The sequence below is a fragment of the Pristiophorus japonicus genome, chromosome 5, assembly GCF_044704955.1.
Source record: "Pristiophorus japonicus isolate sPriJap1 chromosome 5, sPriJap1.hap1, whole genome shotgun sequence".
Classification (NCBI taxonomy): Eukaryota; Metazoa; Chordata; class Chondrichthyes; family Pristiophoridae; genus Pristiophorus; species Pristiophorus japonicus.
The window spans coordinates 206,631,910-206,659,657 of record NC_091981.1 but is presented as its reverse complement, the minus strand read 5'-3'; the positions used below and the strand labels follow the sequence as shown (position 1 = coordinate 206,659,657).

Genomic DNA, 27,748 nt, shown 5'->3' with positions numbered 1-27,748 from the left:
GGCCTTGGAGGGGCTACAAGGTAGATTCACCAGAATGATACCAGGGCTTAGAGGGTTAAATTATATGAGGACAGGTTGCATAGACTAGGCTTGTATTCCCTCAAGTATAAATGATTAAGGGATGATCTAAATGAGGTGTTTAAGATGATTAAAATATATGATAGGGTAGATAGAAACTATTTTCTCTGGTGGGGGAGACCAAAACAAGGGAGCATCATCTTAAAATTAGAGCTAGGCCGTTCAGGGGTGATGTCAGAAAATACTTCTTTACACAAAAGGTAGTAGAAATCTGGAACTCTCTGTTGAGTCTAGGTGAATTGAAAACTTAAAAACGGAGAATGATAGATTTTTGTTCGGTAAAGGTATTAAGGGATATGGAACCAAGGCGGGTAAATGGAATTACGATACACATCAGCCATGATCTAATAGGATGGCGGAAGAAGCTCTAGGGGCTGAATATCCTGCTCCTGTTCCTATGTTACATCAAGTCTACAACACAGAAACAGGCCATTCGGCCCAACTGGTCTATGACGCCATTTATATGCCACATGAGCCTCCGCCCATCCCTCTTCATCTAACCCTAATAGCATACATAGAAACATAGAAATTTACAGCGCAGAAGGAGGCCATTTCAGCCCACCATATCCGCGCCGGCCGACAAAGAGCCACACGGCCCTTGGTCAGCAGCCCTGAGGATTACATATAAACCTATGAACAATGAACAATGACGGACATTTCTATTCCTTTCACACTCATGTGTTTATCTAGCTTCCCCTTAAATGCATCTATGCTATTTGCCTGAACTACTCCTTGTGGCAGCGTGTTCCACATTCTAACCACTCTTTGATTAAAAAAGAATAAGATTGACAAACAGAGGTAGGTTTGAGTTATATGTACATAAATGCTCAAAGTATTGGGAATTAAATTAGTGAACTCAGGTCACACATTACTGGGGGAATATAATGTAATTGCATGAAGACAGGCTAGAGCAGGGCTAGGGACTAAATGTTTCTAGTTGAATATATTCAGAAGAGACATATTAGGAAAAAAAAGGACGAAAGTGGAAATGGTAATAAAACATTCCATTACAACACTAGAATGCAAGTGTGATGTATACTGGATTGTGAAAAAGTGGAATCTATTTGGTTTGGAGCATAGATCATAGCGGAAAGAAGATAGAGGAAGAGAAATGTAGGCAAATTATAGAAAATGCTGAAATAACAACTATTATAATGGATGGCTTTTACTATCTAAAAATAGACCGAGATAAAGTAACATAAGTGGTTAAAAAAAAGGAGGGGGGTTTCTGCAATCTGTCCAGGACTCCTTTCTAGCTCAGTATTTTATTTATCCAGTTCTAGGAAATTGAAATGGAGCAAGTAGATAATACAAGGGCAAGGGGATTGAAAAGAAAAGGGAACAGTCAAACATACAGGTACTAGCCTGGAAAAGAAAACTATTTCAACAATATTAAAAAGGGAACTAGCCCAGATAAATTAAAAAGGATAAATTGATAGATATGCTAGTGGATAAACAATGGGAAACTTTCAAACAAGTGATCACTAGGGTACAAACTAGACACATTCCCGTAACACTGGAAACACTGGTGCTCCTTGGATAAACAGAGAAATTAAAACTAAAATGAAACTTAAAAAAGAGGCGTTGATTAATCTAGGCCTAATAATATAAAAGAAAAACAGATCATAGAAATTATAGAAGGAAAGCAAAAAAGATTTGAGAGGGTAAGATGGGGAATGAAGAAAGGCTGTCAGGGAACATAAAGGGAAATAGTAAAATAATTTATAAATACAAAGAATAGTTAACAAAAGGGTAGGGCCAATCAGAGATGAAAAATTATGAAGAGATGGTTGAGACACAAAGGGGGAGAAATTGCTCAGCACCAGGTTTGGGGCGCCTAATTCGAATAAAGTGAAAATTTATCGTCCAGTGCCAAGGGAAGGAAAGTGACCCGGAATTCGGCTCTTTAACGTGAAAAAATTGTCCAAGCACGATCGGAGGCGCTTTGCGGCTCCGCGGGGCGGGGAGGGCGCTATTATTCAGTGCTGTGTTGACCATGTCAGTACGGCGCTGATGATGTCAGCATGTCCCTCCCCTTATCTTAAAGGGGAGGGCCACTGCGAACACTGCAGACACTTCTGTGCACCCACTGGGCCACCAGGGAGGGTTTCGGCCGGGCCATTGGCCATTGTCGGGCCGATTCCAGAGTTGGCCGACAATTAAAATAAGATGGCGGCCGCGACGCTAAGCCCTCCCCTTTAAGGGTGGCCGCAGCGACCTAGCCACCATAGCTTCGCGACCCGCAAAGCTGTTCGTGGCATTGCCCGATGCCAACTGTGTTCCCACAGGACAATTTCCCCTGTGGGGGACAAAGGGGTTGGTGTGGGGCGGTGATGGGTGCATGGCGATGACATCATTGCTGTTTGCGTGGCGGTCCAGGGCGCAGGGCTGCCGAGACAGCACCCCCAAACCTCCGGGACAATTTCCCAGGAGGCAGTAGCACCCTTCCCCCAGGCGAAAATGCCATTGTGCCCCGTTAGACCCCCGGAGGTGCCAATAGGGCTATAAAAAGGGGCAATTTGGCCCCCGAAGTACTTCGCCTTGGTGTTCACAAAAGAATGGAAATGAAAGGCTACAAGAGGAGGATGTAGACAGAATTAGACCAAATAAATATAGATAAGGAAGCATCGAAAAAGTTGGTAAAATTTTTAAGTCTAAAAGGCACCCGACCCCGATGGCATGCATTCAAAAAGTTAAGGAAAGGCAAAAAGAAAATAACAAAGGCTGTGACTGTAGTCTTTCAAAGATCAGGAATATGGAAGTTGCGCCAGAGAACTGGAAGATTAAAAATGTAACAACTCTGTTCAAGAAGAGCTATAAATCCTTGAGAGGGAGAACAAGTTGATTTAAAACAAAAATGGCATGTACAATCAAGTTTTATAAATATAGGCATAGAGTACCAAGCATATAGCTAAACCTAAACTCATGACTGGTTAAGTCACAGTAGTTTTAATTTAATAATGGGATGCTGTAAAGGTCACATTTATTGCCCATTTCTTGTTGCCCTGAAAATGTAGTGGTGTGCCTTTTCTTTAAAAAGCTGCACTTCCTGTGTTGATGGTGCTCTCAAGTAAGCCACAGCCCAAGGCTGATGTTCGGTAGGAAATGGCGGGATTTTGATTCAGCCACGATGAAGGATTGGTGATTTGTCAGTGTCAGCTGTGGCTCAGTGAGTAGCACTCTCGCCTCTGCATCAGAAGGTTGTGGGTTCAAGTCCCACTCCAGGGACTTAAGCACAAAAAATCTAAGTTGACACTCCAGTAGAGTGCTGAGGGAGCGCCGCACTGTCGGAGATGCCAACTTTCGGATGAAATGTTAAACCAATGCCTCATCTGCTCTCTCTAGTGGATGTAAAAGATCCCATGGAACTATTTCGAAAAAGAACAAGGAAGTTATCCCTGGTATATCCAATATTTATCCCTCAATCAACATAACAAAAAAACAGATTATCTGATCATTATCAATGTTTGTGGGAGCTTGCTTGTGTGCAAATTGGCTGCCACGTTTCCCACATTACAACAGTAACTACACTCCAAAAGTGCTTCATTGGCTGTGAACTGCTTTGAGATTTCCAGTGGTCAGGAAAGGCACTATATATAAAAAAGAAAGACTTGGATTTATATGTACAAGTCATGATGGTGTGTTACTTGGAGGCAGCTTGGAGATGATGGTGTTCCTCGGATCTTGCTGCTTTTGTCCTTGTTGGTGAGAGAGAGACTGCGACTATGAGGTGCTGTTGATGTAAGCTTGGCGAGTTGCTGCAGTATCCTGTACATATTACATACTGCAGCCAGGTGCAACTAGTGGTGGAGGGTTGCATGTCAGTGGCAGAGGCACCAATCAAGTTTGGGTGGGCTTGAGCTTCTTTTGTGTTGTTGTGGCTGCACTCATCCAGACAAGTGGTTAGTATACCATTGCACTCCTGATTGAGCCTTGTAGATAGTAGAGAAGTAAGGATGCATCAGGAGTAAGCCACTAGACACCCCAAGGCTTGGGCGTTGTTCAAGTCCTACTGTAGGTCTACATTTGGGCATCTTAGGTTGGGAAAAATGTCATGGATTTCGCCAGGAATGAGAGATTTTAGTTATGAGGAAAGACTAGGGAAACTTGGGCTCTGGAATGACTGGAATTTCACTGGAATTGAGAAGGTTAAGAGGCGATTTGATGGCAGTGTTCAAAATCATGAAAGGTTTTCACAAGGTAAATAAGAAGCTTTTCTATTGGTCAGTTAGTCAGCAACAAGAAAGCTTGAATTTAATATAATCACCAAAGGAATGAAGAGAGGGGTGAGATTTTTTTTAACATAGACAGAGAATTGTTAGGACATGGAATGATGATGTTAACGTGTGGAATGATGGCAGTGGAATCCATAATAGCTTTTAAAAGAGAAATGGAGAGTATTTGAAAAATAAACATTTTAATGGATATTGGGAAAGAGCACATTAATGGGACTATGTGCATTGTAGAGATGATGGGTCAAAGGCCTTGTTCTGTGCTGTAAAATTCTATATGATACTTTTTCCCCTAATGGAACCCCTGAAAATGAAAATACTGTGATGTTCTGCATTGTAACAATGCATCTGTGGGAAAACAGTACATTACTAAATTTCCTCCAGTAACTATGGCTTGTTTGAAATGCTAGATGCAACAGCCTAAGTGACCTCTTTGATTTCAGAAACTACTGCTGTCATTTTTCCAATCAACAATGCTTCAAATTTTTAAAACACTGCTAAATTACCAATATAAACGGACCATAAAACACCCAAGTAAACATAATCTACAGATTTCAATAATATACATTGAGGAGATGGGTTTGAAGACCCCCAACAGTCCTAAAGTTATTAAAGCAGAATAAAAACGAGGTCATAAGGAACTACAATTCCAGTTTCTTGTGGTGCGGGTCCACTAGGATAAACTATGTATAATTCAGCACAAGTCGAGAATTGCACACGAAGAAGCCAAAAGAAAGGCTGGTGTGGAAAGTAGAAAAAATTCAAATCGGCACAAGAATAAGAATGCTTCCAGGCTGCAAGCAAAGCACATTGTTGCAGGAGAGTAAATGGAGCTATATTCTGCACCTAACTATGCAATATCTGACTGGGGATTGCTTTACTCTGACACTGGGAATTTCCTCAGGGAGTTCTCTCCGGAGACTGAAGGAAATCCCAGACTGACATGCAAATAGGGAAGTTACAACGATCGGTCAGGAGAACCCCCAAGGAATTTCCTTGCGTGGGAGTCAAAAATGTTGAAGTATTCTAAATGTAAATTGCATTTCTGATAGATTAGAGTCAATCTATAAATAGTAATTAAGTAAATAATTCTTCACAGCAGCAATAGTTCAGTGTAAAAATTCCTACCCTCCGAACACCAGAGCTGGGTTCATATGTGAAGTAGGGAATTTTCATCAAGTTGGTATAAAAACCTGATATGAATCATCTGTTTTCTAAGTGGAAGGCAAGCCCTCCCAATATCCAACTGCCCCATAATTTCAATTTTTATGTTAAATGCCTCAAGAGGAATAAAATGCATTAAATAGTTCACAATGGGTAGAGATCTAGGGCTAGAATTTGCACTGTTTCACCACCCAATTTCTCAGTGGTATTGTCTGTTTTGGGCGAGAACCACGTTGGAGAAAAATTCCTCAGCTGAGGCATGTCGCCAGTTTCGAAGTCCCGCTGGGGAGAGGACCGCTGGCGTGCAACGTTCAAAGATCGCCCTGGCGCGATCTTTGGCTGAGTGGGGACCCATACGTAAGTATAAATAAAAATGTTAAAAAACGCCCACGTGGATCAGTGGGGCTGGGCGGTAGGTAAGTGGTCTGCAAGAAAAAGGTAAGTGATTGGTTTTTTACTATTTATTTTCAAAATCTGTTGAAGCGATTTAATTTAAAAGTGTGTTGGAAATGGTTTTTTGACTTTTAGGTTACGTTTTTTGAAAAATTATTTTTATTCTTTTTTCGTGTTTGGCCTAACCCGCAGCCTTGGGGTAAATTTTTAAAGATTTTTTAATTTATTGCCCATTTTGTTTAGGCACCGCCCAATCTAGCCAAAATTGCACTTTTTCGCCCAGATTGGGGGTGCAAGGCCCATATTTTTGTGCAGGGCAGATTTTAACATTTTTTTTCGGGACGTTTTCGCCGGCGATAATCTTCCCAGCCTTAGCGGTTTTTTGAACGGCAATCGGGCGCTGGTGGGCTTTGGGGTAATTCTAGCCCCTCGTACTTATTCTCTTCTATTTGTTAACAACTAGCATTCAATCATACCATTACATGGGCTTCTCAGATGATTCAGCAAATTTTCTCAAGTGAGTAACCGAGCAAAAAAGACAAGTCTGTGTTATGTTAGCTGATCTCAATCAAGGTGGCAGAGGAGCTACAAATGGTCTCAGTTCCTAGGTTAGACTAGGGATTTTGCTTCAAATAGTTAACCAGTAATCCTGGAAGTGGATGTTGTGGTGTATGTAAGCACCTTTAGTAATGACTCCACGAGGCAGGGTATGATACTTAAACTGTGTAGACCTGTAGTTCTTTATTTGCAGCTCCTGCGTGCCGACAACAAGCTGTGAGTTCCCTTTTATACTGGGTTACCTGCTGTGTGCAGACAACCCCTCGGTCTCCAGCAGCAGCACCCTCTGGTGTACCGGTAAGGTATGTGCAGTATAAGGGTACATTCAATGTGGCATAACAGTGTTACAGACATCACACAGTAAACAGGCATGCATACACAACAATACTCCCCCCTGAGCAATTTTCATATCCTTACTGTCATGACCAGGGGAGGTGATCAGTGGTGGGCTATGGGGGGGGTTGTGGTGAGGGTTATGTGGTTGCCAGGTGTGAGCCCTGTGCTTGAGGCTGGCCTCGTATGTTTCCCCTCCCTCACACACAAAACAAGTGGGTGTCACTGTTGTAGGATCCCTTGTGGAGGTAGCCACTGCAGCAGTAGGTGGTGTGTATACACTGTGATGTGGGTAGTTGTGGGGTGGTGGGCAGGGCCACAAGACTGGGTGGGCTCCTTGTCCACCAATGGGGATGAGGGTCAGGTCATCCCAGGGTTTGCCAGGGAAGCTGGAGGGTATTGGCCTCACGCTCCTGGTGTTGACCCTGGTGGCCAGGGGCTGGTCTGGTGCAGGTTGCCATTGGTGGTGGCTGGGCTGCCCATTGACCACTGTCCTGTAGTGGGTCTGCTCCCACTGCCTGTGTGTGTGTCCTGCAAGGGACATCACATTTGTTCCAAAGTTCCAGGCTACATGGTCAGGTAGCCTGCTGGACCTGGGGGTCTCCCACAGGGGGATTCCATTGGCATCAGCATGGTCCCTGTAGGGCCCAATGACCTTTGGCAGTGTCCCACCGGTATACATGACACCTTGGCTCTGATCACACATAGTCGAGCCTGCATTATACATTCTAGCATTTGCACCACTTTTGGGTGTCCTGGTTTCAACAGACATGGTTACATTAGGCATTTCACAATCTCTATCATTACTGTTAAGCATAATAAACTTGTTCTTAACCTTACTAACACCTGCATTCATCTCATTAGTCACATTAGTTAAACCAGCATCACAATTCATTGTTACATTGCATACATTTTCATACTTGCACTCTTTAATTGCATCTTTAGCTTTAAAGTCCGTGTACTCAAATAGTTGAAACTTCCCCTTTAAATTTCTTTGGTTATCGGTCTCCTTTAAGGAGCCTTCAAATCCGATTGGCCGCTCGGTGTCATGTGATGCTCCTCCATCCTCACTGGTGGCATGGCGGTGGCCATTTTGATTACAAGTGTTTCTCCTTGTGCTGCAGCCATTTCCTGGCTTTCCTGCAGGAGGGCTGTGGTGGTCTTTTCTTCTACAGGGCCACTTCACCTGATGTGGACCCGGTTCTTCTAATTCCTGCCCAGCAGCGTGGGACCGTCGCTGGCTACAATCCACAGGGGAAGTTTGTTCAACACGCCGCCCTGGGAGACCTGAACGTCTACACTGCCAATGATTTGGATTTTTCCTTTGGTATAGGTGAACACTTTGCCTGGACAGAAGACAGTTTTGGTCGAGTGGCAGGATTCATCCAAATTTTTTCAAAGGTCGTTTGGCTCATCACAGACTGGCTCACCCCTGTGTCGATCTCCATAGAGACTGGGACCCCATCGATGTCCACTTCCATCATCCATGGAGAACTTCCGGTGGAGCAGGTAAAGATTCCATACTCTTCTTCCAAGGTGTGAGCAGCTTCATCTTCATCTGTGTCGGAGCCCCGGTGATTAGCCAACTCATCAGAGACACAGTGAGTACAGCCTTTTCTGCACATTCTCTGAAGGTGCCCTTTCTCTTTGCAGCCTTTGCATGCATAGTCTTTGTAGCGGCACTGATGGGCCCTGTGGTTTCCTCCACAGCACCAGCACGGGGCCATCCGGTTTGCCCCATGTGGTGGACTCAGGATTGCGGGACTCGGGGCAGCATTTCTGCCTTTAGAAGTATCCATGTGGTGCACTGCTCGCGCCGGTTTAGAGTCCTGGGTCAGTATTCGCCTGGAGTCGCTGGCCGAAACCATGTAGGCCTGGCTCACTTGAATTGCTTTCTGCAGGGTGACCGTGATGTCAGCCGAGAGCAATTTGTGTAGGAGGCCTTCGTGGCCGATTCCGATGACAAATGTATCCCTTAGTGCTTCATTAAGGTGGTCGCCAAAATCACATGGTGCAGCTAGTCTTCTTAAATGTGCAGTATACTTGGCAATTTCTTGGCCCTCAGGTAAGTGTAGAACCGGTGCCTGTTTGTGAGGATGCTTTCTTTCGGTTTTAGTTGTTCCTGTATGATTGTTACAAGTTGCTCATAGCTCTTGGTGGTTGTCTTCTCCGGGGCTAGTAATTCCCTGACGAGACCGTAGATGGTGGGCCCACAACTGCTAAGCAGGATGGCCCTGCGTTTGTTCGGTAGTGTGGCCGGTGTGTCCCCGTCCAGGTCGTTGGCTATAAAGAAGTGTTCCAATCTTTCCACAAAAGCGTTCCAATCTTCCCCCTCTGTAAATTGCTGAAGGTTGCTGAGGTTAGACATGTTGAGCATGTAGTTCGTGACCTGGTATTCCCGTCGCCAGTTGTGGTGTATGTAGGCACCTTTAGTAATGACTCCACGAGGCAGGGTATGATACTTAAACTGTGTAGACCTGTACTCCTTTATCTGCAGCTCCTGAGTACCGACAACAAGCTGTGAGTTCCCTTTTATACTGGGTTACCTGCCATGTGCAGGCAACCCCTAGGTCTCCAGCAGCAGCACCCTCTGGTGTACCGGTAAGGTGTGTGCAGTATAAGGGTACATTCAATGTGGCAGAAGAGTGTTACAGACATCACACAGTAAACAGGCATGCATACACAACAGATGTTAAGTGCAAGATCAAAGTGGCTGTGATGCCCCTATAGTAAAATGGCTTGCCAACACTTACTTTAAGGACCACCTGCAGGGTGCTTGCAGTAAGGAGTTAATGCCTTCAGGAGAGAAGAAAGGTGGTTTAAAGAAAGGAGCGCATATAGCACCATAGAATATTTAACACAGCTTCAGTAAAAGTACAGAACCTCAGAGCTATAAAGTAGGGACACAGGTAAATTTCACAAATATGTTTTCCAAGCTGACAATACAAAGCTAGGTGGGAAAGTAAGCTGTGAGGAGGACACAATAAGATGGCAGATAGAGTATCTTCTGGGAAAATGTGAGGTTATTCACTTTGGCAGGAAGAATAGAAAAACAGAATATTTTTTAAATGATGACAAACTGTGAGAGAGATCTGGGTGTCTTTGTACACAAATCACAGAAAGTTAATATGCAGGTACAGCAAGCAATTAGGGAGGGAAAAAATATGTTGGCCTTTATTGGAAAGGGGTTGGAGTACAAGAGTAAGGAAGTCTTGCTGCAATTATACAGGGCTTTGGTGAGACCGCACCTGGAGTACTGTGTACAGTTTTTGTTTCTATACCTATGGAAGGATATATTTGCCTTAGAGGCAGTGCAATGAAGGTTCACTAGATTGATTTCTGTGATGAAAGGGTTGTCCTTTGAGGAGAGATTGAGTAGAACAGGCATATAGTCTCTGGAGTTTAGAAGAGAGAGATGATCTCATTGAAACATGCAAGATGCTGAGAGGTCTTGACGGGGTAGATGCTGAGAGGTTATTTCCCTTGGCTGGAGAGTCTAGAACTAGGGGGCATAGTCTCAGGATCAGGGAGTGGCCATTTAGGACTGAAATGACAATAAATGTCTTCAAATCAGAGGTTTAGGAATCTTTGGAATTCTCTATCCCAGATGGCTGTGGATGCTCGGTTGTTAAGTATATTCAAGGTTGAGATCAATAGATTTTTGCATTCTAAGCGAATAACAGGATATGGGGATTGGGTGGGAAAGTGGAGGTGAGGTAGAAGATCAACCATGATCTTACTGAATGGCAGAGCAGGCTCGAGGGGCTGTATGGCCTACTCCTGCTCCTATTTCTTATGTTATGGTCTTAAGATGAGCATTGCCCCTTGTGGCTACCTTGATGCACTGGGTCAAGAAGCAGTGATCCATTACATCTGCCAACTCTAATGCTAAACAACTTGAATTTTCCCAATTTGTATTTAGTCGATTGAAGTCTCCTATAAAAATAACTTTCCTATTCTCACAGACCTTTCAAATCAAAGAGTCATAGAAATTTACAGCACAGAAGGAGACCATTCGGCCCATCATAGCTGTGTCGGCTGCAAAAGAGCGGTCCAGTCTAATCCCACTTTCCAACTCTTGATCCATAGCCCTGTAGGTTACAGCACTCAAGTGCATAGTCAAGTACTTTGTAAATGCGATAAGGGTTTCTGCCTCTACCACTCTTTCAGGCAGTGAGTTACAGACCCCCACCACCCACTGGGTGAAAAGATTTCTCCTGAACTCCCCTTTAAACCTTCTACTAATTACTTTAAATCTATGCCCCAGTTATTGACCTCTCTGCTAAGGGGAATGGGACCTTCCTGTCCACTCTATCTAGGCCCTTCATAAACTTAAAACACCTCAGCCTCCTCCGTTCCAAAGAAAACAGCCCCAACCTATCCAATCTGTACTCATAGCTAAAATTCTCTAATCCTGGCAACATGCTGGTAAATCTCTTCTGTACCCTCTCTAGTGCAATCACATCTTTCCTGTAATGTGGTGACCAGAACTACAACAACACTACCAACTTATATTTATATAGTGCCTTAGGTTAGATGCAGGAAGAATGTTCCTGATGTTGGGGAAGTCCAGAACCAGGGGTCACAGTCTAAGGATAAGAGGTAAGCCATTTAGGACCGAGATGAGGAGGAACTTCTTCACCCAGAGAGTGGTGAACCTGTGGAATTCTCTACCACAGAAAGTTGTTGAGGCTAATTCACTAAATATATTCAAAAAGGAGTTAGATGTAGTCCTTACTACTAGGGAGATCAAGGGTTATGGCGAGAAAGCAGGAATGGGGTAGTGAAGTTGCAAGTTCAGCCATGAACTCATTGAATGGCGGTGCAGGCTCGAAGGGCCGAATGGCCTACTCCTGCACCTATTTTCTATGTTTCTATGTTTCTAAACGTAGTAAAATGCTCCAAAGCACTTCACGGGAGTACTCAAGACAAAATATGACACCAAGCCACCTAAGGAGAAATTAGGGCAGGTGAACAAAAGCTTGGTCAAGGAGGTAGGTTTTAAGGAGCGTCTTAAAGGAGGAAAGAGAGGTAGAGAGGCGGAGAGGTTGGGGCAGGCAATTCCAGAGCTTGGGGCCTAGGCAACAGAAGGCGCGGCCACCAATGTTTGAGCGATTATAATCAGGGATAGTCAAGAGGCCAGAATTAGAGAAGTGCAGATATCTCTGGGGGTTGTGGGGCTGGAGGAGATTACAGAGATAGGGAGGAGCGAGGAATTTGAAAACAAGGATGAGAATTTTGAAATTGCAGCATTGCTTAACCGGGAGCCAATGTAGGTTAGCGAGCACAGGGGTGATGGGTGAACGGAACTTGGTACGAGTTAGGATAAGGGCAGCCGAGTTTTGGATGACCTCAAGTTTACAAAGGGTAGAATGTGGGAGGCCAGCCAATGGTGAAGTCAAGAGGTAACAAAGGCATGGATGAGGGTTTCAGCAGTGGATGAGCTGAAGCAAGGGCAGAAACAGGCAATAAATAACATAAGAAATAGAAGCAGGAGTAGGCCATTTGGCCCCTCGAGCCTGCTCCACCATTCAATAAGATCATGGCTGATCTGATCATGGGCTCAGCTCCACTTCCCTGCACGCTCCCCTAACCATTTACTCTCTCATCACTCAAAAGTCTGTCTATCTCCACCTTAAATATATTCAATGACCACAGCTCTCTGGGGCAGAGAATTTCAGATTTACAACCCTCAGAAGAAATTCCTCCTAATCTCAGTTTTAAATGGGAGACCACTTATTCTAAAATGATGCCCCTCTAGTTCTAGATTCCCCCATGGGTGGAAACATCCTCTCTGGATCCACCTTGTCGAGCCCCCTTATTATCTTCTATGTCTCAATAAGGTCACCTCTCATTGGAGGGGTGCGAGGATAGATTCTTGGGGGACACCAGAGGTGGGAGTGTGAAGAGAAGCCATTGCAGGTGATTCTCTGGCTACGGTTAGATAGATAAATGTACGTAGTACTCTAGCTGTGGCCTAGTGTTTTATTCGGTTAAGCATAATCTCCCTGCATTTATTATCTATGCCTCGGCTAATAAAGGAAAGTACCGTGTACCTTCTTAACCAACTTATCGACTTGTCCTGCTACCTTCATGGATCTGTGAACATGCACTCCAAGATCCCTCTGTTCCTCTACATTTCTCAGTATCCCACTATTTATTGTGTATTCCCTTGCCTTGTTAGACCTTCCCAAATCCATTACCTCACACTTCCCCGAATTGAATTCTATTTGCCACTTTTCTGCCCACCTGACCAGTCCATTGATATCTTTCTGCAGTCTACAGCTTTCATCCGGACTATCAACCACTCGGCCAATTTTTGTATCATCTTTAAACTTCTTAATCATGTCCCCTACATTGAAGACTAAATTGATATATACCACAAAAAGTAAGGGACCCAGTACTGAGCAGTACGGAACCCCACTGTAAACAGCTTTCCAGTCACAAAAACACCCATCGACCATTACTCTTTGCTTCCTGCCACTGTGCCAATTTTGGATCCCATTTACCATTTTCTGTTGGATCCCATGGGCTTTTACTTTTCTGACCAGTCTGCCACAGGGGTCTTTGTCAAAAGCCTTGCTAAAATCCATGTAGACTACATCAAATACACAACCCTCATCGACCCTCCTTGTTACCTTCTCAAAAAATTTTCATAGAGCAAATCTCTTCATAGGGCAAACTGGTGGTCTATATGTCATCATCATAGGCAGTCCCTCGAAATCGAGAAAGACTTGCTTCCACTCTAAAAGTGAGTTCTCAGGTGACTGTATAGTCCAATATGGGAATTACAATCTCTGTCACAGGTGGGGCAGACAGTCATTGAAGGAAAGGGTGGGTGGGGAGTCTGGTTTGCTGCAACTCCTTCCGCTGCCTGCGCTTGTTTTCTGCATGGTCTCGGCGACGAGATTCGAGATGCTCAGCGCCCTCCTGGATGTTCTTCCTCCACTTAGGGTGGTCTTTGGCCAGGGAGTCCCAGGTGTCAGTGGGAATGTTGCACTTTATCAAGGAGGCTTTGAGGGGTTCCTTGAAACGATTCTATATAATGACCTCAGTGTTAGCTTGGATTTTTTTCCCCATTAGTAATTAGCGAGTAGTTCATTTGTTGGTAGTAGCTTTCTACTTGCCATATAATGAAATTCTTTACCACCTCCTTTTTTGTCCACTCTAGGTCCCTGAATGTTAATTTCCATCCTCTGGATTAAGCCATGTTTCTGATAGTCTCACCACATCACAGTTCTCTACCGACACGACAACCCCCAACTCCGGCAACTTATTTCTAGTGCTTCCAATAGGTTAGTGTGTGTATACAGATCTGCCTTCTCTCTGTTCCCGATTTCTTGATTTGTGCTCTCGGTAGGTAAGGCACTGTGCCAAGAGCGTGCATTTTGAAATTTACCCAGAAACAAACAAAAGGGCATAAGCAAATAAACTGCATACCATACTTTGCATCAGAGGATGGCAGTACTACCAATTTTCTGTTACAGAATTCCTTTCATCAAACAGGGAGTGGTGGGAGAGATTATCAATTGGAATATATAATAGATCTTGTACTTGCAGTGACGAGCATCACCCATGAGAGCACAATGTTAATTCAGGTGCATATTGCATATAATTTAAAATCAATTGCAGTGCATGCCTGAATTAACAAAATGTGCTGCTAGAAGCAAGGCTGAGCGTGAAAAGTTGGCAAATGACCTCTATCAAGTGCATCATAGGGCTATTTCCTACATTGCAACAGCGACCACACATCAAAAAGTACTTCATTGGCTGTAAAGCACTTTGGGATGTCCGATGGTCATGAAAGACGCAATATAATTTTACTTTGCTCTCATTTTGTTGACGTTCGAAGTAAAGAAAACATACAACAGGGAATTTTATGCAATATGGACTATAAACATTGCAAAATAAGTAACAAAAAAAAAATCACCTAATCAGCCTGTGTAAAAATCACAGGTGCCTCAAGGGCAGATAAGTAACCAGGGGTCATTTTAACTGCCACCCACCTGGTTTCTGCTGGCTGGGTAGGGTTAAAATGTTTCAGTGGAAAATAAATCTGTCAGCTCTATGCCTTTGCAAAGGCATGTGAAGTATGCAATTATCATCAGTTAACTACAGCATAATAATTTAGTTATTTTAGACTCCTGTAGTAAATAGAAATGTTCTGCAGTAAATGTGAGGTAGGTCGCGTGGACAAGTTCAGCATGGAGAAGGTATGGGGGAGAGAAACTAGGAAGAGATGGTTATTCAGGGGTGTTGGGGAGCAGAGATGAGGGCCGTAACCAACCCTTCAGCACTCCTTGACCTTCCTACTCTCCTGCTGCCATCCCAGGCTTGACTTCCTCTTAGTTAAGCCTACAGATTCCCTCTGTCCCTTTCTTGGCATCCTCCGAAGTGCCCATCGAGGCACTCGTCACTGCCTCCTTACAAGCAGCAATCCCAATTACCCCATCCTACTCTCTCGCCAACCTTCCTGCTCAGCGTACCCGCTGGGGCAAATCTTGCCAATTTCCTTCACGTCTCACTCACCCTGTGGACTGTGTCAGTGGATCAACTATCACTGCCCCTTTCCCCATCTCCCTCTAGAATGTCCATTCACTTGTGAACAAGGTGCTTATCATCCTTGAACTTATTATGCATCGACATCATAGCCTTGATGGAAACCTGGCTGAGAGGTGATGACACTTTCCCCATAATTGAAATCCTCGCCTGGCTATAGCTTCCACTACTTGGCCCGCCCAGACTGCTACAGCGGTGGTGTAACTCATCACCAAATCACACCTTGGTCTGTCCCCCTATTCCTCTGGCACCTTCTCCTCCTTTGAGCACCTCACCTTGTTCCACCCATCTCACCTCTCATTTAAAATGTACAGTCCTAGGCCTACCTCCAGAGTACGACTCCAACCTGCAAAATATCTATGAACATACTTCCTGGTTCCAAAGATGGGGAGAGTTCGGGTCTCGGGCCTCCAGACGTACGTCTGTGTAAAGGCCCATGGATCCCAGGGACACAGTTGGTTCGGAAGCGTCCCTGGGATAACGTGGACCAGGTTCTTCAATGAGAAAGGAGGATTCCATTTCATTTCCGAACGTAATCCCCTAATGACATGCAACAGAATCCCCAAATATTAAACAATTTAGACAACTCTAATAAATATAAATGTTCTGATTTTCAAATATAATTAATACAATTACAGCAAATACAATACAAATTTAATTTTTTGAAATATAATTTTAAACATTTTAATCTGGGCCAATATTTGCATAAACTAATTTTAAATGTTTGTGCATCATTTTCATTTTATTTTTAAAAATTTAATTTAAGATTTATAATAACCCTTATGCTGGTAAAAACAGGCATGCTTTTACCAGCTGTAAGAGTTTCATGGTCAATTGCTGAGCAGTAGTTGGACAGAAGGATAATAACGGCGTACGCTGAATGCAAGTTGTTTTTCTGCGCTTGATTCCAAGTTCAGTGTTCCTTATTTTTTTTTTACTCTTCATGGAGATGTGTTTGAGCCTTCAATAACTAATGGCTGCAGCGTGAAAACCACTTGACAGTCGATTTTTTCAATTAGTAGTCTATTTTCTCTGATGACTGAATTGACCAAAGATTTCAATATTTTTAGCCTATCTGATCCAATTCTAATGATGAGAAGCATCTTTGTTAATGCCTGTGCACATTTGTTAACCTCTTAATTTATTGATGAACTTACAAAACTATAAAGGGAAGTATTGTAGAACTGCATCATGTCAAGTAATATTACAAATGCATCTGCTACTCTCTTTACACTGACAGAAAATGCACATCACAATTATAAAAGCCCATCCATGAATGTGTTAATTCTTAATTGCCTGACCAAGCTATTCTTACTATTAATTATATAACTTATAATTACAATAAATCCCAATAGCCAAGTCTAACACCACTTACTTTTAATCTTGGAAATGTCTGTATGCACTTTGCATTGCTGATAGTTTTGGGGAGTATGCTCCCTTGCTATTAACCCTGGTACTCCATGTTTTTCAAGCCATGTGTAAATTATGCAAGCTTCTACTCCGGCAGCGGGCTGGCCAATGGAGTGGTCACACTTATTAAGCACCTCTGCAGCATTTAAATAGCTTCAGTAGCCATTTAAACCACAGTGAAATATCCAATGAAATGAAGGCAGTCACCCATGAACTTCTCATGTGAACAATGTAGCACTGGAGCTGCTAATTCAGGAAGTGAGGCAAGGAGGACTGCTCTGTATGGAACAGAAGGGCACCCTCCTCAAAAGCAGATGGCACAGCAAGTCCAACGAAAGATAGACAGCGCAATAGTATCTGGGTGACCTAAAGAACCTAAATACAAGTCTCAAATAAGATGGCAGATATGAAGTAAGCTGCTACAAAAGGCCACACAACATATATGTCAAGTAGTTGTCCCATGTTTGCCACAAAGTGTTACCTCAAAACCTTTAAGGGCCAAAATTGCCCCTTTCTATAAGAGCTAGGTTGGTAAGGCGCGGAGGGGCTGACATTTTGAAAATTGCCTTCCATTATTTTTGGAGTGGTGTACGGGACCAACCCGGCCGTCTTCCTGCCCCGTCGGGCACGCGCGACCCCTTTCCGACCGGCGCCGACCCCCCTTTCCGTCCCGTGTGGGAAATAGCTCCGCGGAGCAGATCGGCTGCTGCTCGATGCCCCCGACAGCTTTCCCCGGCGGGAAGCTTCTTGTGGCTGGGTGGCGTGTCCGCCTTGAAAAGGGAGGGCGTACCGCTACAGCGGCCATTTTATTCTAATTGTCGGCCAGCAGGCAGCCTGGCACCCCCTCTTGGGTATCGTGCCGCTGGCCCGGATGAAACCCTCCCTGGTGGCCCAGTGGGTGCCACTAAAATGTCTGCAGAGCTTGCAGCAGCCCTTCCCGTTAACTGAAGGGGAGGGATGTTGTGACATGTCAGTACGACACATCCACGTAGCGCTGACGTTATCAGTGCGGTGCTGATGACTTGGAGCGGCAGACGACCCGCTCCAACGGTCCGCTCCCCTCCCGAACTCACAGCCGCCCCGCTGCAACAAAAAAAGTTGATGAAGTCCTGACTTTTGCCGGATTATCCGCCCCATGCATTGGGGCAGACAGAACACTTACAAATTTCGGCCCCTTAACTTATTACCTGCTGCCTCATCGAAACAATCATATTGAATGCAGTCCTGCCAGAAGACAAACAGTCCACTGAAAACTTCTCATTCAGAGTATACTGCAGCATGGCAGTAATTAAAGCAGCAACTCAAAACTGAAACTGTTGTCACACAAATCATAAAGAGGTTTGACACAGGAAATCTTTGTAAGGCAGCCTAACTGTGTGATGCGTGTTGATTTACTGTCAGAATGGTGGGCAGACAAATGTAATTGTGAGATTAAATTTGCTACTGGGGAAAAAAGCAAAACTGAAGCAGTGACCAGGAAATCAGTTGGAAATTGATTACAGCAGCCTCATAAATACATGCAAATAGGAGTCCTATGGCACAATTAGGACTCCAACACAATTTTAACTCGAAATCACGTATGTCCCTGTTCAGCATCCAACCTGCATGTCAAATAGTGTGAATGGTGTGAATGGGCTCGCAGAGCCACTGAAGCAGTATTTAATGGAGCACTCAGCTGCAGGAAAGTGGATCATAGGTGCCATTGTAATGTTTGATTAGTAGGAGAGTTTCCAGTCTCCAGATTGCTTTTTTTTGATATTCATTGCCTTTCTTACCCTTTTAGTGGAAAATAAATCTGTCAGCTCTATGCCTTTGCAAAGGCAAGTGAAGTATGCAATTGTCATCTGTTAACTACAGCACAATAATTTAGTTATTTGAGACACCTGCAGTGAATAGAAATGTTCTCCTGTAAAGTAGTCATCAAATGCCGCATGTATTAATTGAATGGTTCTGCGCAAATAGCAAGAAAACATATGACTATATCATTTAAAGTCAACACCCTTAAAAGTATGTGGTTTTCTTAGTGTCAGAATGACTAAGATAAGATAAACATGCCCAGCTTTGATGGAGAAATGAGTACAGGTCTATATAGATACTTACCACATCATATGCAGTCACTACTTTCTTCAGGACCTCTGGGATTACTCCTTGGGGTTCCATTGAGGGGTAATCGTCTTTTAGGTTCAATACCACGATAGGTATATTATCACTGTTCAGCAGTGTTGACAAGGCCATAAAGCACTGTATTAGATTAGAAACTGGGGAGAGGCCACATAATTCCTTGAAAGAAACTATTGCATTCTGAAAAAAGAAAATGAGAAATTAGAATTAACAACTTGAAATTGTGAATCAATCTTTAAGAAAGATCAAAAAATCTGACCAAGACCATGCATATTCTCAATTTCTGGAGCTCAGATAGCTATAAATCATTTGAATCAGAAATGTATCCCTCCGATTGCAGATAATCCATTACAGAGCAGTTATAGGGGCCGAAATTGAGCCCAGCCCTAAATGGGGCGCACCTACACTTTTTAAAAGTTTTTCTTTGCCCCATGGATTGGGGCAGAGATTCTGGAGAATCCGGAGAAATGGCGGAAGTGCTCTTGCAGCAGGTCGGCTGCCCCGACCAGTCATCAGCGCCGTCCTGATGACATCAGCATGACGTGGATGTGCCACATTGTGCTGATGCGTCACAACGTCCCTCCCCTTCAGTTAAAGGAGAGAGCCGCTGCGAACGTTGCAATGTTTTTAGTTAGGTCCACTGGACCACCAGGTAGGGCTTTGGCCGGGCCAGCGGCCTGGTGCCCAAGATGGGGTGCCAGACTGCCTGTTGGCAGCCCGGCTGATCCCGTGGGCATAATTGTCGGCCTGACTGGCAGTCGGCAGACAATAAAAAATAAAATGGGGTTGCCGGCAGCATGATCGCCCCTTTAAGGGTGGATGTGGCACCCAGCCACAGACAGCTCCCCGCTGGGGAAAGCTGCCAGTGACACCGACCTGCGTTGGTGCCGCTCTCGTGGGTCAATTCCACACGGGGCTATTTCCTGAGGGGCAATTTCCCGCGGGGGTTGGAAAGCAGGTCGCCGCCGGTTGGTAAGGGGTCGGCGTGTGCCCAACGCTATGGGAAAACGGGCGGTGCAGTAACCTGTTCCCGCCGCTTCCGGCCCAGGGGCAATTTCGGATGGGTGGGCGTATCCGTCTGCCCCTAGTCAGTAAGGCCTCTCCGCTCCATTCCTACCTCTTAGAAGCAGTAATGGGGCTTATGGAGGGGGGCAATTTCGGCCCCATAGTATTGCGACTACTCAATTAGTCCTTGAAGCAATTTACATGCTATTTGTTGTGCAGTTAGAACCTGCGCTGGTATATTTTGGAGCATTAAAACAACTGTGTTTTTTTTTCATTAACTTTGAACACTTTCATTTGTTAGTTATAAAAATATTGGACAAGGGGAAAAGAGGCTGTTTGACTTAGCGGGGCAGTTGAAGGTGGATATGTCATGTGAAGCTACCCCCAGGAAGACATTCAACCAGAGCTAGCAATCCTAATTTAGGAGGGGGTGACCAAAAGTCTGGTGAAAGAGGTGGATTTTAAGGAGCGAAGCGGTGGGAGTTAGTGAGAAATTGGTGTGTGGGGCCTAGACATCTGAAGGCACAGCAGCGAAAGGTAGGTGAAGGGAAAAGGATATGCACAAGAGGCCAGACTTGGGTGGGGGATTTGTAGGGCTGAAGGAGGTTATGGAGATAGGGAAGAGCAAGACCATGAAGGAATTTAAACACAAGGATGAGAATTTTGGACTGGAGCTATTTCAGGACTTGGAACCAGCAAGGACGGGGTGATAGATGAGCGAGATTTGGTGTGATAGGATATGGGCAGCATAATTTTGGATGAAGTTTACAGAGAACGGAGAGTGTGCAGCCCAAGTATAAAAGGCCAGCCATTTTGTATATTAGTCACTTTTGGGCCTTAATAAAGCAGAGCCAAGGTCATACCACTTGGAGTTAAACAGTACTCAGTCTAACAGTTATTGCATATACAACATTTGGCGACGAGACAACAAGAACCTTTGCATGCAAAAATGAGCACAATTGGATTGTTGGAGTGATTTGTGGAAGGAGAAGATTGGGCAGACTTTGTGAGCCGTTTGAGCCAGGTCTTCGTGGCCAACAAAATGGAGGAGGTCGGCGACGCAGATCGGCGCCGGGCAATGTTCCTCACAGTTTGCGGTCCAAAAATTTATGGTCTGATAAAGTATCTATTCCTGCCTGTGAGTCCAATAGAGAAGAATTGTGCACACTGGTACAGGACCACCTTAAGCCAGACGAAGGCATCATCATCTCGAGATACAGATTTTACACGAACGTTCGCTCAGAGGGCCAGAATGCGGCAGAATTCGTTGCCGATCTGAGACGTCTAGCGGGACCATGTAAGTTCGGGGCTGTGGTGGCAGACTTGCTGCGGGACTTCTTTGTAATTGACATAAACCATGAGGTGATCCTGCGTAACTTACTGGCGGTGGAGACGTTGGACTTGAACAGGGCCATCATGATCGCTCAGTCATGCATGACGACAGATAGAAATCTAAAGCAGATATCAGTGAAAAATCTAAACTCGGCAAGTACTGTAAATATGATTGATTCGGCGTTCGGCTGAGCAGCACATGACAGGGCCTACCCGACTGCGTACGCGAAACCAGTGGCTTCCCAAAGTCCGCCAACGGGAATGCATCCGATTTCTCCGTGTTGGCGTTGTGGGGGAAATCACCAGCACCAGCGGTGCCAATTTAAGCAATATAGTTGCAAAGGCTGTCTGAGAGTGGGGCATCTCCAGCACAAGTGTCCGCAGATGAGCAAGCGTGCTGCGACACACCACGTGGAGGATGATGGTCAGATTAGCGTGGATCCGGATATGCAATCCGAGATACCAGAGGAGGAAGTGTATGGACTGTACTCGTTCCTAACTAACAGCAAACCGATAATGATCAATGTGAAATTTAATGGGATGCCGGTATCGATGGAACTGGACACGGGAGCGAGTCAATCGATAATGAGCCAGAGGGCATTCGAGAAGCTGTGGGATACTAAGGCTGTGAGGCCCAGGCTGAGTCCAGTCATTGCCAAGTTGCGCACATACACCAAAGAACTCATAACGGTGATTGGTAGTGCCACAATTAAAGTGTCGTATGACGGTGCGGTTCACGAGTTAATGCTATGGATGGTCCCAGGCAATGGCCCAACGCTGTTCGGCAGGAACTGGCTTGAAAAAATCAGATGCAATTGCAACAACATCCAAGGCGTTGTCGTCTGAGAAAGATAGATGTGCCCAAGTACTCAGCAAGTTCCCCTCGATGTTCGAACCAGGCATCGGCAACTTCACGGGAGCCAAGGTGCAGATCCACCTGGACTCGGATGCAAGACCCGTCCATCATAAAGCTCAGGCAGTTCCGTATATAATGAGTGAGGAGGTCAAAATCAACTGGAGAGACTCCAGCATGAAGGGATCATATCACTGGTTGAATTTAATGAATGGGCCAGCCCTATTGTTCCTGTGCTGAAAACTGATGGCACAGTCAGAATCTGTGGAGGCTATGATCAACGGGGTTTCGAAACAGGATCAGTACCCATTACCGAAGGCTGATGACTTGTTTGCAATGCTAGCCGGGGGGGGGGGGGGGGGGGAGGGGGGGGAAAGAGTCGTTCACCAAACTGGACTTGACGTCGGCCTACATAACACAGGAGCTGGTCGAGACATCAAAGAGACTTACATGCATTAACACACATAAAGGACTGTTTATTTATCACAGTTGCCCTTATGGAATTCGCTCGACTGCAGCAATATTTCAGAGGAACATGGAGAGTCTACTGAAGTCCGTTCCCAGAACCGTCGTGTTCCAAGATGACATCCTGATCACTGGTCATGACTCCGAGGAACATGTGAACAACCTGGAAGAGGTTCTACATCGTCTGGACAAAGTGGGACTCAGACTGAAACGCTTGAAGTATGTCATCATGGCACCAGCAGTCGAATTCCTGGGGAGGAAAATTACTGCTGATGGCATCAGGCCCATGGACGCGAAAACCAAGGCCATCAAGAATGCACCCAAGCCGCAGAATGTGACGGAGCTGCGTTCGTTCCTGGTCTACTCAGCTACTTCGGTAACTTCCTACCTAAATTGAGCAACTTATTAGAACCACTGCATATAGTGCTAAGAAAAGGCGACAACTGGGTGTGGGGTGCATCTCAAGACAGAGCTTTTGAGAAAGCCACTAATCTGCTTTGCTCTAACAAGCTGCTGGTACATTATGACCCATGTAAACGTTAGTATTGGCCTGTGACGCTTTGTCATATGGAATTGGTTACGTACTCTAAGTCGGGTAAACTTCAACCAATCGCGTATGCTTCAAAAAGTTTGTCTAAAGCAGAAAGAGCCTATAGCATGGTAGAGAAAGAAGCACTAGCTTGTGTGTATGGGGATAAAAAGATGCATCAGTATCTGTTTGGTCTACGGTTTGAACTGGAGACAAATCACAAGCCGCTCATTTCACTGTTCTCTGAAAACAAAGGTATCAATACCAATGCTTCATCCCGCATCCAGAGGTGGGCGCTGACATTATCCGCTTCTGATTATGTCATTCGCCATAGACCTGGCACCGAGAATTGTGCTGATGCTTTGAACCGTCTGCCGTTGTTCACACCGGAGATGGAAACGCCACAACCAGCGGACCTATTGTTAGTTATGGATGCTTTTGAGAGTGGAACCCCTGTCACGGCTCAACAAGTTCAGACCTGGACCAGCCAGGACCCGATTTTAATCGGTGGTGAAGAGTTGCATCCTCAAAGGTGATTGGTCTGTCATACCCAAGCAAATGTGCGAGGAAACCAAACCTTACATTTGTCGCAAAGAGGACCTGTCTATTCAGTCGGATTGTATACTGTAGGGCAATCGTGTGGTTATGCCCAAGAAAGAGAGAGAGAAATTTGTACGTGAGCTACACTGCACACATCCCGGCACTGTAATGATGAAAGCCATCGCCAGGTCTCATGTATGGTGGCCGGGAATTGACTCTGAGCTGAAATCATGTGTGCATCAGTGCAACACTTGCATGCAACTCAGCAAAGCACCAGCGGAATCGCCGCCGAGTCTGTGGTCGTGAACATCCAAACCATGGTCCAGGATCCACATAGACTTTGCAGGTCCCTTCCTGGGGAAGATGTTTTTAGTTGTGGTGGATGCATATTCAAAGTGGATAGAAACATAGAAAATAGGTGCAGGAGTAGGCCATTCGGCCCTTTGAGCCTGCACCGCCATTCAATAAGATCATGGCTGATCCTTCCCTCAGTACCCATTTCCTGCTTTCTCTCCACATCCCTTAATCCCCTCAGCCATAAGGGCCAGATCTGACTCCCTCTTGAACATATCCAATGAACTGGCATCAACAGCTCTCTGCGGCAGGGAATTCCACAGGTTAACAACTCTCTGAGTGAAGAAGTTTCTCCTCACCTCAGTCCTAAATGGCCTGCCCCTTATCCTTAGACTGTGTCCCCTGGTTCTGGACTTCCCCAACATTGGGAACATTATTCCCGCATCTAACCTGTCCAGTCCCATCAGAATCTTATATGTTCCTATGAGATCCCTTCTCATCCTTCTAAACTCCAGTGTATAAAGGCCCAGTTGATCCAGTCTCTCCTCATTTGTCAGTCCTGCCATCTCTGGAATCAGTCTGGTGAACCTTCGCTGCACTCCCTCAATAGCAAGAACGTCCTTCCTCAGATTAGGAGACCAAAGCTGACCACAATATTCTAGGTGAGGCCTCACCAAGGCCCTGCACAACTGCAGTAAGACCTCCCTGCTCCTATACTCAAATCCCCTTGCTATGAAGGCCAACATATCATTTGCCTTCTTCACCTACTGCTGTACCTGCATGCCAACCTTCAATGACTGATGAACCATGACATCTAGGTCTCGTTGCACCTCCCCTTTTCCTAATCTGCCGCCATTCAGATAATATTCTGCCTTCGTATTTTTGCCCCCAAAGTGGATAGCCTCACATTTATCCACATTATATTGCATCTGCCATGCATTTAACCACTCGCCTAACCTGTCCAAGTCACCCTGCAGCCTCTTAGCATCCTCCTCACAGCTCACACTGCCACCCGGTTTCGTGTCATCTGCAAACTTGGAGATATTAGACTCAATTCCATCATCCAAATCATTAATATATATTGTAAAGAGCTGGGGTCCCAGCTCTGAGCCTTGCGGCACTCCATTAGTCACTGCCTGCCATTCTGAAAAGGACCCATTTATCCCGACTCTCTGCTTCCTGTCTGCCAACCAGTTCTCTATCCACGTTACCCCCAAACCATGTGCTTTGATTTTGCACACCAATCTCTTGTGTGGGACCTTGTCAAAAGCCTTTTGAAAGTCTAAATACACTACATCCACTGGTTCTCCCTTGTCCACTCTACTAGTTACATTCTCAAAAAATTCCAGAAGATTTGTCAAGCATGATTTCCCTTTCATAAATCCATGCTAACTTGGACCAATCCTGTCACTGCTTTCCAAATGCGCTGCTATTTCATCTTTAATGATTGATTCTAACATTTTCCCCACTACTGATGTCAGGCTATAATTACCCGTTTTCTCTCTCCCTCCTTTTTTAAAAAGTGGTGTTATATTTGCAACCCTCCAGTCCATAGGAACTGATCCAGAGTCAATAGATTGTTGGAAAATGATGACCAATGCAGCCACTATTTCTAGGATCACTTCCTTAAGTACTCTGGGATGCAGACTATCAGGCCCCGGGGATTTATCGGCCTTCAATCCCATCAATTTCCCCAACACAATTTCTTGCCTAATAAGGATATCCTTCAGTTCCTGCTTCTCACTAGACCCTCGGTCCCCTAGTACATCCGGAAGGTTACTTATGTCTTCCTTTGTGAAGACAGAACCAAAGTATTTGTTCAACTGGTCTGCCATTTCTTTGTTCCCCATTATAAATTCACCCGAATCCGACTGCAAGGGACCTACATTTGTCTTCACTAATCTTTTTCTCTTCACATATCTATAGAAGCTTTTGCAGTCAGTTTTTATGTTCCCAGCAGGCTTCCTCTCGTACTCTATTTCCCCCTCCTAATTAAACCCTTAGTCCTCCTCTGCTGAACTCTAAATTTCTCCCAGTCCTCGGGTTTGCTGCTTTTTCTGACTAATTTATATGCCTCTTCCTTGGATTTAACACTATCCTTAATTTCCCTTGTTAGCCACGGTTGAGCCACCTTCCCCATTTTATTTTTACTCCAGACAGGGATGTACGATTGTTGAAGTTCATCCATACAATCTTTAAAGGTTTGCCATTGTCTATCCACCGTCAACCCGTTAAGCATCACTTGCCAGTCTAATCTAGCCAATTCGTGCCTCATACCGTCAAAGTTACCTTTCCTTAAGTTGAGGACCCTAGTTTCTGAATTAACTTTGTCACTCTCCATCTTAATAAAGAATTCTACCATATTATGGTCACTCTTCCTCAAGGGGCCTCGCACAACAAGATTGCTAATTAGTCCCTTCTCATTACAAATCACCCAGTCTAGGATGGCCAGCTCTCTAGTTGGTTCCTCGACATATTGGTCTAGAAAACTATCCCTAATACACTCCAGGAAATCCTCCTCCACCGCATTGCTACCAGTTAGGTTAGCCCAATCAATATGTAGATTAAAGTCAGCCATGATTACTGCTGTACCTTTATTGCACACATCCCTTATTTCTTGTTTGATGCTGCCCCCAATCTCACTACCACTATTTGGTGGCCTGTACACAACTGCCTATAGCGTTTTCTGCCCTTTGGTATTCCGTAGCTCCACCCATACCGATTCCACCTCATCCAAGCTAATGTCCTTCCTTACAATTGCATTAATTTCCTCTTTAACCAGCAACGCCACCCCGCCTCCTTTTCCTTTCTGTCTATCCTTCCTAAATGCTGAATACCTTTGGATGTTGAGTTCCCAGCCTTGGTCACCCTGGAGCCATGTCTCAGTGATGCCAATCACATCGTATCCGTTAACTGCTATCTGCACAGTTAATTCATCCACCTTGTTCCGCTATCTCCTCGCATTGAGGCACAGAGTCTTTCAGGCTTGTCTTAACACACTTTTCCCCTTTAGAATTTTGCTGTAATGTGGCCCTTTTTGTTCTTTGCCTTGGGTTTCTCTGCCCTCCACTTTGACTATTCTCCTTTCTATCTTTTGCTTCTGACTCCATTTTATTTCCCTCTGTCTCCCTGCATACGTTCCCATATAATCATGTCATTCAGCACATCCATAACTACCATTGAGAATCTCAGTGTCATGTTCGCGACACATGGTCTGCCTGACATCGTTGTTAGCGACAGCGGATCGTGCTTCACCAGTCAGGAGTTTCAAGAGTTCATGAAACTTAATTGTATCAAACATGTAAAGTCAGCACCGTTCAAACCTCCATCCAATGGGCAAGCAGAATGTGCTGTCCAAATCATAAAGCAGAGTATGAAGCAAGTAACCCAAGGGTCACTGCAGACCCGCCTGTCATGCATACTGCTTAGTTACAGGACAAGACTACATACGCTTACCGGGGTCTCGCCTGCTGAACTAATGATGGAGAGGTCTTAAGACCAAGCTATTTTTTTGTACATCTGATTTGAATAATCATGTTGAATATAGAAGACAAAGTCAGCAAGGGTATTACGATCGCGCAGCTGTGTCATGCGGTATTTCTGTAAATGATCCTGTATGTGTTCTGAATTATGGTCAGAGTCTCAAGTGGATCGCTGGTATTGTCATGGCCAAGGAGGGCAACAGAGTATTTATTGTCAAGCTCAAAAATGGGCAAACATGCAGGAAACGTATGGATCAGACAAAGCTGCGGCACACAGACGAACCGGAACAGTCAGAGGAAGAGACAATCGACGACCAACCAATCATCAGAGGACTCAGTGGTCATCAGTGAATCGAGACTTTCAATCACTGACATGTTCAATGAAAATGGACTTTCAATC

General features: G+C 44.8%; 1 protein-coding gene across 3 annotated transcripts in view; it reads right to left on the bottom strand.

Annotated features, from left to right (window-relative positions):
* Positions 1-27,748, bottom strand: part of LOC139264573 (inactive phospholipase C-like protein 2) — a 462,803-nt gene that overhangs the window by 147,788 nt on the left and 287,267 nt on the right. For all 3 annotated transcript variants that reach the window (XM_070881252.1, XM_070881254.1, XM_070881255.1), the window contains one exon: positions 18,828-19,028. In XM_070881252.1, the coding sequence (XP_070737353.1) occupies positions 18,828-19,028 (201 nt within the window). The remainder of the gene's footprint in view (positions 1-18,827; positions 19,029-27,748) is intronic.